At 35.7% G+C, this 10,227-nt stretch overlaps 1 protein-coding gene across 4 annotated transcripts in view; it reads left to right on the top strand.

The window, feature by feature from the left end:
- LOC102025027 (phospholipid-transporting ATPase IB-like) overlaps window positions 1-10,227 on the top strand; it is a 216,397-nt gene that overhangs the window by 63,178 nt on the left and 142,992 nt on the right. For all 4 annotated transcript variants that reach the window (XM_005406339.1, XM_005406337.1, XM_005406340.1 and 1 more), the window contains 4 exons: window positions 4,167-4,294; window positions 5,682-5,793; window positions 6,051-6,216; window positions 9,569-9,696. In XM_005406339.1, the coding sequence (XP_005406396.1) occupies window positions 4,167-4,294; window positions 5,682-5,793; window positions 6,051-6,216; window positions 9,569-9,696 (534 nt within the window). The remainder of the gene's footprint in view (window positions 1-4,166; window positions 4,295-5,681; window positions 5,794-6,050; window positions 6,217-9,568; window positions 9,697-10,227) is intronic.

Below are 10,227 nucleotides of genomic sequence, written 5' to 3'. Positions count from 1 at the left end.
GCACAACATCGTGAGTTGGGTTCCCGGTACTGGAGAAAAACCAAAAAAAAAAAAAAAAAAAAAAAAAAAAAAAAAAAAAAAAAAAAAGAGCAAAGGAAATTACTAGACTCAGCAGGCTAATTACATGATGATAAAAGTGTCTACTCAGCAAAAAGACCTAGTGACCCTAAGATAAATACATGAAAAAACAAAGCTGCAAAGCATGTTAAGCTACCACTGATAGAACTGAAAAGAAATATGCAAACTCATTATAGTTGGATACTTCAAGAACAATGATCATACTAGGGATATAGTTCAGTGGCTCAGAGCTTGCCTGGAAAGTGTGAGGTATTGAGTTCGATTCCCAGTACCAAAAAAAAGGGAACAGTGATAATAACAACCAGACCGAAAATCCTCAAGGATATAGAAGAACTCAACACCAACTAAAAGGATCTACTTAATACTTATAGAACATTTAACAGTAGGGTGTCACAGAAGAATACCCAACAACAGAAGCATATTGCTATTTTTAAAGTGCTCACAAACATACAAGACAGATAACACCTGAGTCATAAAACAAATCTGCTAAGATTAAGGGAATAGCAACCATTCAGAATGTACTCTCCAACTATTTATAGAATAAAACTCTCCAACTATTATAGGAATCAATAATGGAAAGATAACAGGAAAATCTCTAAATACTTGAAATAAATCAACTAGCTCTATACATAATAAAGAAATTGAATTAATAATTTAAAAATGACCTCCCAAAAAATCCAGTCTCTCTACTACAGAATTCTATTAAGCATGCAAAGGAAAATCAACACCAATTCTACCTGCTGTCAGAAAAAAAAGGAGAAGGAATCACTTCTTAATTCATTTCTAAAGCTAGTATCATGTTGATTCCGCCAAAAGAAGAAAGTTTTATCTTAAAATAAAACAAACTACAGACTGAGAAGAAAATATTTGTGAGCCCACATATTGGACAAATGACTGGTATCTGTATTATATAAATAATGTCAAAATGTAAACATAAAGGAAAAAGAAACACTTGATACCAGAGGCATAGGCAAGATTTCTTGATGAGGGCCCCAATAGCATAGGAAATAAAGCAAGAATCAACGTATGGGGCGACATCAAATTTATATAGTCAAGGAAATAACCAATAAAATGAAAGGACACCATACAGAAAGGACAACATAGAAAATCTTTGCTAGCTCTTCTGACAAAGGATTAATATCTAGAGTACATAAAGAACTACCTCCTCCCAAATAGCACAGTCATTAAATGAGGAAGTGAACACGGAATTTTCAAAAGAAATAGTATAGTTGGTCAATAAATATATGAAAAAATGTTCAATATCCTTAGTCATAGGGAATTAAAAGTCAAAACTGCATTGAGATTCCATCTTACTTTGGTCAGAATGGCTATTATCAAGAATGTAAAAATAGCCAGGCATGGAGGCACATGCCCATAATCCCAGCACCCTGGGAGACCGAGGCAGGAGGATAGCATTTGAGCCCAGCTTGGCCATTTAATGACTTAATAATACCCTATCTTAAAATACAATGTACTCAATTTGAATGTTCATATATCAAGAATTTAAGCTCTACTTACTTCTGTGTGTTGCTCTTATATCCAACCACCGTACTAAACGCGTACACAATTTTTATTTTAAACATCAAATTGATGGGTTTTCGCCCATACAAAATTCTGCCAAGCCATCATGGCGGCGATAGCGCATGGCGTGGAGGCCCAGAAAGACAACGTGTCCCATCAAAACTGGCTTCCGCCTTCTTCCTCCCCCACCTGACCACAACTTCCCGTTTTCTTTTGCACCGTGCGTGTCCACCCTTTCCAGCTGGTGCCTGTAATGTCATCTAAACCGCCCAGATATACTCCACCCTAACCCTAGCCAATGTGTGTTTTTTTCCCGGCTTCCTCCCTCAGAGGGTCCTTGCTTCTCCTGGCTGCCCTCCTGTGCCGGGAAATAAAGGCTTTCTTTATCTTTATTCTGTCTCTCATTTGCACCAAACCTAACACAAATGTAAGGAATATTTTAGATAGCCAATTATTTTTCTAAAAGTGGGATGATTAAAACTAATTTTTCCGGAAAAAAAACCTAATTTCTCAAAAAAAGTTTTGAATATTTATTGCATATTCACAGACTAGAACACAGAGCATTAGATTTTGAGGTTCTAATGCTTTCTAGATATTTAACACACAATCTAATCACCTTGGGGTTCTATTTTCGCTTCTTTACAAATAAGTGGTCATTTTTGACATTCCTTTCCAAGAATAATACCTCCTTTCTTTTTTCTCAACTCATGGAATTATTTACAAATTCTGTAATGTCGGACTTCTCCTCCAACTCTGTCCAGGGTGAGCAGATCCCCTGAACTAGGTGCCCGCAGATGTATAAGAAAAGTAAGAAAAACATCAAACCACAAGAGCCAAAATTCTGTGATCAGGTGCTAGTAGCCTCTAGGATTGACTGCTCCCAAATACCAAATTCAGTCACCTTTTATTGAGCAAGACCAAGGACTTGGCTAGGACAAATGGGCAGATACCAAACATTTTAGCAAGAATAATTAAAGGATCACCCAAGACATGCCTATAATCCTAGCATTCAGGAGGCTGAGACAGGAGGATCTTAAACTCAAGGTTAATCCAGAATGTACAATAAAGCCTTATCTTAGAAACTCTAACAAACAAATCATTGTGTACTCAATACATTCTAATCAAATAATGCCCTTCTTCACACTGTAACAGTTGAAAATACATTTCATGGTAGTACAGATTCCTTTTTTTTTCTGATTCACTGACATGGAAGTTATTCTAACATTTTGTAATCAAGTGTGCTAGTTGCTTTTAGGTTCTGCTAGGTATCCTTAACCAAGTTAAGAGAAGTTTCCTGTATTTGAAGCTTGCTTAATTTTTTTTCTACAGTGCATGTTAAATTTTCTACCAAAAATTTTCAGTGTCTCCTGATGAGATAATGCCTTTTCTTCTTTAATTCATTGTTATTCTTGAGCATCTGTTTTTGAATTTACAGACAGGGCTGGGGGTATAGCTCAGCAGCATAAGTGCATGCCTGGCAGGCGCAAGGTCTGGAGTTTAGTTCCTGGCACCCGTCCCCTCCAAAAAAAAGAGTAAGAATTTACAGACAATACATATTTTTCTCTTCTGAGAAATGTTGATGTTTTGTTCATTTTCCAGTTGAGGTATTTGTATTTTTTTAGAGGTTTATACAATTTCTTTATTTTTTCGTATGAATTCTTTGTTATGTGTGTTACATGTCTTCTCCCAGTTGGTAACTTGTTATTGTGCTTTCTTTAAGGCATTTCTGGTGAACAGAAGTTCAACCCAAATTCTTTCAGTGTGGCTTTATGGGTGCTGAAACTTCTAAAATCATATACATACATATGTGTATATATATATGAAAATATTTGTATGGAAATTTTACTTTTGTCCCACATTTGCAACTATGTAATTCTATAATGAAAAGATCATTTGTTTTAGTATTTAAAAATAAAAAATCATTCTCTTTATGCATCTTGTCTGTTTTATTAAAAAGACTGATGAAAATTTGCTTCTTATTCTCTTGAAGATGATCTGCTTCTTCTCTCTCTGGAAGGCAGCGATCACCTTATTAGAACTAGGTATTCTCTAGATCATTGGTTTGCAAAGTCAGACCTCTGGATCAGCAGCATCAGCATCAGCATCCTATAGGATCCATTAGAAATGCAAATTCTGGTATTGAAAGTTTTTAAGATGCGGCATTGAGGGCAGGGAAGCCTGAGGATGCGTGCCATCAATCTGATTTTCCCCAGACCTCTTTAACAAATCTGATGCATGCAAACATTTAGAACTACTTTCCTAGATCCTAGCTACATGGTACCCAATAGGTCGGCCCTATTAGCCACACACATGTGTCAATTTTATATGATGCTTGATTATGATTACACTTTAATAAGTGATATTTTCAGTAGAAGTGATGAAAACTTCCTCATGCCTTATTTTATTAAAATTGTTTGCAAAATACTGCAATGGAAAAGTCTTCTAAAATATGTTAAAGTATGATGCATATTATTTTAGATACTTTTGTTAACTGTTAGAGATTTAGAACTTTGCCACAGTATATTAAATTTTTATTTTTATTTCCCCCCTTTGGTCTTATTTGATAGGCTTTGCCAGAAACAGCTGGAATGCAAACAGAACAGCAGTTATTAAATATATCTGGAAAGATTGAGTGTGAAGGACCTAATCGTCATTTCAGTTGCTTCACTGGAACCTTGCATATAACTGATAGAAGGTACATCTATGTTTTCTCAAATACTTTTCTTTCTCTTATGGAACATAGAATGTGGCAGCTTTTGCTCTGTCAACTAGCATTTTAAAGCATCTTATTTGTTCATATTTTTCTTTGCTTCCAAATACCCCCATGTACTTGTGTAATTGTTTACAAAAAGAATGCTTAAATATAGTGGAAAATGTATGTTGTTTTCTTAATCAGTACTTCTGTGCATCAGTTAGCTTTACATAGCTATAATGAAATAGCTGAGGCAGTTAACTTATAATGAGAAAAGGTTTATTGTGGTTCACAGTATTGGAGGTTCCAGTCAGAGGCTGGGAGGCCCCATCACTTTGGGCCTTTGATGAAGATGGCACAATATGTTGCAGTGCGTGACATAGTAAACTTACATCATAAATAAGGAAACAGAGTGGAGCGGGGCAAAGGTCCACAGTCACTTCAAGGATGCCTCCCCAAATGCACTAACAACCCAACCCCAGCCACTAGTCCCCAGTTCCTAAAGGTTCTGCATCCACCGATAGTTCACCATCCTGGGGATCAAGCCTTTCACAGTGGACCTTGGGAAACACTATTCTCTTTAAACCATAGAAACCTGGTCCAAGTTCCCATTGTCTACCGGTATTTGGCCTATATTAAATAGCAAATCAGGGGGAAGAACAAGATTTTGAAAGTAACCAAGGACAAAAGGCCTGCTAATGATGGAGAAGTTTTCCTTACTTCTGCATACTCTCCACTTAAGACTTTTTAGGTGCATCTTTCATTTTTTTTTATTTTAGAGAAAATAGTACAAAAAAAAGAACAATAGCAAGGTACAAACAACACAAAGCCAGGACCTTAAGAGTGATACAGGGTTTCAAACCAAATGATAGAGATTAACAGTGGTTGTTATATTACATAGTGTTATCTTCAACAAAGTTGCTCAGATCAGGTACATCTTTCATACAGCAAGTCAACCCTGGGCTGGAGGCCAGGAGGTCAAATCAACATGGCTGCCAGAGCCTGATTTTTGTGCTTGGAAGTACCCCATACAGATCCTTCTATAGGTTACAAACTTGGTGCAGAAAAATTTATTTGCCCACAAAATCCTTCTTAGTAAATACATTTTATAGTCACCCTAGATAGGAGAGACTGTTCTTATCTCTAAAAAATGTAATCTGCTATTCTTTAAATGTAATCTGCTATTCTTTAAAATTCTTTAAAAATGTAATCTGCTAATCTTTCTCTAAAATAGTATACAAGGAAGGGTGAAAAATGTATACTAAAACTAAATTACCTAAAATTATCTGTTCCTTTGGGAATATGTTCCTTTTAGGAAGAAATATTTGCTTCATTGTCATTTGTCTCAAAACTTCTTTGGTGCTTTATAAACGCTTTTTTAAAATTTTAGCCCTGTTCCAATTGGGCCTGACCAAGTCTTACTACGAGGGACACAACTAAGAAATACTCAGTGGATAATTGGCATAGTTGTTTACACTGGATTTGAAAGCAAACTCATGCAGGTAAAATCATGTGTGATGACAAACAACACTGGTTAGATTTTTCCTTGTGATTTTATGAAGAGAGTTTTAATGCATCATTTTTGAGTTCAGAAGGAACTTTCCTGGTTCACCTCTCATTTCAGATATTTATTCTGACTTTTAACATTATTTTTTACCCACCATTGATTACCTAAAACACAAAATCCTGTGTGTACACTATAAGGGTTCTTTTTTTTTGTCTTTTGTGTATATGTATGCCCATGTGTGCTACTCTTCAGAATGCTGTCAAGTCACTGCTCAAGAGGTCAAAGGTTGAGAAAGTGACCAACGTGCAGATTCTTGCTTTGCTCTTGCTGCTCCTGGCCATGTCCCTGGTGAGCTTTGTGGGCTCTCTGTTCTGGGATAGAGCAAACCGTGCAGGCATGTGGTACCTAAGCAAGGAGGGTAAGTGTCAGGGGATGGCGGGAGGCTGCCACTTGTGGGAGTTGTGATGTTTTTAAAGGTGACTTCAAAGACTGGTTTTGTTTAAAATGAAGAGCAGTTATTCTATTTTTCTTCTGAGAAACTGATTATAAATTAGTATTAGAGACAGAATATCCCCTTCTCAAGATATCAAAAATTATTTTCATGAATAAGTAACAATTGTATATATTTATGGACTAGAGTATGATGTTCTGATTTATGTATACACTGTGGACTGACTTAAGCAAATTAATTAATACATCCATTTCTTCACATATGTATCACTTTCTCATGCTGAGTACATTAAAAACTACTCCTTTTAAAACTGTGATTAGTACATGTTTGCAGTACCTGAGGATTACATTTATTGTAGAGGATTGGTATATGTATATCACATTTCAATTCTTTTTCCCCTTTTCCCTACCCTACTCTTATTTTTACAGCATCAGACTTATTTTTAAGAACTTACAATGTTAATATCATTTTTGAGATTGAAAACCAGACTAATAGGCCAAAGAACATATCAGACATGTCAGACAATTGTAATAGGTCAAGGTACACTTTCAGATATATTGACCATGCTAGATTAAAAACTACTCTTTTAGGAGTTCTCAAATACACATTTAATGACTGCCATCACACATCAGTACATCTCCACCCAAACTTGTTCCTCCTGTCAACCCAAACTTTATATTTTTAGCTAGCATGTCTCTATTTCATCACTCCCCGTTACCTCCCAACTGCCATTCCACACTTTACGTCAGTGAGTGACTTATTAGATTCTACACATATGTCAGATCATGCAGTGTTTGCTTTTCTGTGATTTCACTTAACATAATGTCCTTCCATTTATCCATGGTTTTTGAAAATGGCAAGATTTCCATCATAAGGCTGAATAGTTCTGTGTGTGCTGTGTGTGTGAGTGTGTGTGTGTGAGAGAGAGAGAAAGAGACTGAACAATGTTATAATTGCACTTTCAGAAATTAATAAATTTGGCAAAGCAGCAAAATTTTTGGTTTCTCTACCCAAAAAATGGGTCATTGTCATATTTACCTCTGGTTTTCTTCAAAGATTGACTTAGAGACAAAGTTTAAAAGTATAATCATGGCATGTAGGAGAAAGTTAGTAAATTCAAGATGATAGAGTTTGAATAGCTGTAACAGTGAATTGAACTTGGCTTTTAAGTTGATGGAATTTAGAAATCTAAATTCAGCTCCTAATGTCCTAGATTACAGGTATGCCTTCTTTCCTTCTAAAATGTTAGGAAATTTTCACTTACAAATTAAAATAACTTAATTTTGCTTCATTTTATGGGTTTGTTTTTAATAAAATGTGTCCTCTTTACAAAATAATTTGTGCTTAGTTCTTTTCAGTTATACTCAAGGTAACACAAATTTAACATGGAAGGTTGAGGTGCATGTTTAACAGTGCATATAGGTTTAATAATACAAGTTGATATTAAGATTATATATGCTTTGCAGAAAGTCATATATGTGTGTATATAACCACCAAATATTTTCTAAATACTCTAAAGCCACTTTGTATAAAATATGGGAAAATTACAATGGAAAATTACTGTCTCAAACATACTTGCCTTTTTAAAAATTGGATTTTATAAAGCATCACATTTATCTCTTTTTCGGTCTTACTTTCCTACTTCCCTTGAGTTTCAAAAATAATAACTGTAATACATGTGCATATTTACACATGCAGGGGCTGGTGCCTTAGCTCAGTGGCACAGTGCCTGCCTGGCAAGCGTGAGGTCATGAGTTCGGTTCCCGGTATCACATACACACACAGAAAGTACATGTGCATACGCATTTAGTTTTTGCCTTGCTATTTCACACCTCTGACTTCACATCCACTTTATTTCCAGGCACAAAGCCCCTTCGTTCCCTTCCTCCCACTGTCTGCATTCAGCAAACCTCCCTCACTTTCAAACTTTGCTCACCATCTTTTCTGAGACTCCGAAGGGGCTCCTCTCTGCGGCATTTGTCACCATGGTTATTGCTCAGTGCCACCATGGAACGCCTTGCGCCATCATCTTTCAGGTGTTATTTTTCATTAGTGTGTGTTTGTAGCACATAAGGATTACTTTACTTGGGGGTGGGTGCGTGCACATAACATACCTCAATTTTTTTCATCTCCTTTCTTTCCCTTCCCCCACCTCCATGTCTTGATCCCTTTACCATTTGAGAAAGATCCACCTCCATTCTTCCTATTATCTTTTTATTTTGCTCTTTATTTATACTTTGGACTTTTCACATAAGAGAAACCTTTTGCTATTTAAGCCAATGTATTTGATTTATTTCACTTAACCTTACGGTCTCAAGGGGCGTCCATTTTCTCAGAAATGACTCAAGTTTATCTTTCCTTATGGAAGAGGAGCATCCCCACATTTCCTTTATCCACTCACCTGTTGATGGACATACAGGCCACTTTCAAGAGTTACTGTACTGAATTATGTTGCTATAAGTGTAGGCATGTGTGTGACACTGTAATATGATGTCTCTAATTCTTTTGGGAAGATACCTAGAAGGGGAAGAGCTGGGTGAAATGGAATTTCTAGTTTTAGTTTTTTGAGCAATCTCTATACTGTACTGATTTCTATAATGTTTACTATTTTACATTCCCAACAACAATGTCAGCAGTTTCCTTTTTCCCTGTAGCCCTGCCAGCATTTGTTATTATAAAATTTCTTGATGATGGCCATTCTTTTTGGCTCAGGTGCACTCTCAGTGTTGTTTAATTTTCATTTCTCTAATGGCCAGTTATGTTGAACATTTCTTATGTATTTAGAGGACATTTATACTTCTTCTGAGAAGTGTCTATTCATTTTAGGAGCTCATTTGTTGACTGGGTCTTTTATTTTGTGGGATCTAATTTTTTGAGTTCTTTGTATGCTAGATGTTCGCACTCTTTCTGAGAAATAGCTGGCAACTTTTTTTCCCATTCTGTAAGTTATCTCTTTGCTCTGTTGTTTCCATGAAGAAGTCTTTTATTTTGACCTGATCCTATTTGCTGGCTTTTGGTACCACTGGGGTTCGTTCTTGATGACACTTTACAGACGCAGGTTCCTTCCTCAAGATGCACCCTCAGTTCCCTGAGAGGAGGGTGTGCATCTTACCCAGTCTTGCATCTTAGTGCTTCCTGAATTTCTTTTTACATGCCTCATGTTTAATTGATTTTTTAAAGAAATTATAAAAATCTGGGTCTACTTTTAGTAAACATTTTGATGTGGATCCCATAATTCTGACAATGTGATAATGCATACAGAGATGAACTAAGCTATCACCTAAACCTGTGACATGGTTCCTCTGATTTTCTTCCACAGGTGGAAAGTCCAGTTCATTTGGTTTTGACATACTGGTGTTCATCATCTTGTACCACAATCTCATTCCCATCAGTCTGCTGGTAACTCTGGAAATTGTGAAATTTATTCAGGCTCAGTTTATAAACTGGGTGAGTATTAAAGTAAAAAAAAAATTTCTTTTTTTTAAAAATAGCTCACAGCCAAGCAACATACGTAGATCTTTATTTAATTTTTAATTTTTATTAGTATATGTTTGCACTGTATAATGTTTACATTTTCTGGTGTGGAGCTGGTACATGTACATAACACATCTTAATCCCTTTTTTTCATCTACTTTCCCTTCCCTCTCTTTCTTTTCCTTCTATCTTTTGATCCCATCCCCAATTGAGAAAGATCTATCTCTCTATCTCCTATTATTTATCTTTTATTTTATTCTTTTTTTTACTCTGCTGTTCTCATAGAAGAGAAATTATGCACTATTTAAGCTTACATGTCTGCTTTATATCACTTAAATGTTACAGTCTCAAGGTGCATCCATTTTTCTAAAAATGACTCAAGTTTATTATTCTTTATGGCAGACTAGTACTCCATTGGGTGTTAAAACCACATTTTCTTTTTTTTTATTTTAGAAATAAAAGGAGGAAAATACTAACAGACTGACAACATTTTACAAAATAGCA

Source organism: Chinchilla lanigera, unplaced genomic scaffold (assembly GCF_000276665.1).
Source record: "Chinchilla lanigera isolate Chin_1 unplaced genomic scaffold, ChiLan1.0 scaffold00096, whole genome shotgun sequence".
NCBI lineage: Eukaryota > Metazoa > Chordata > Mammalia > Rodentia > Chinchillidae > Chinchilla > Chinchilla lanigera.
Note: the sequence above shows the minus strand (reverse complement) of the source record. Positions and strands in the feature narration are given on the sequence as shown.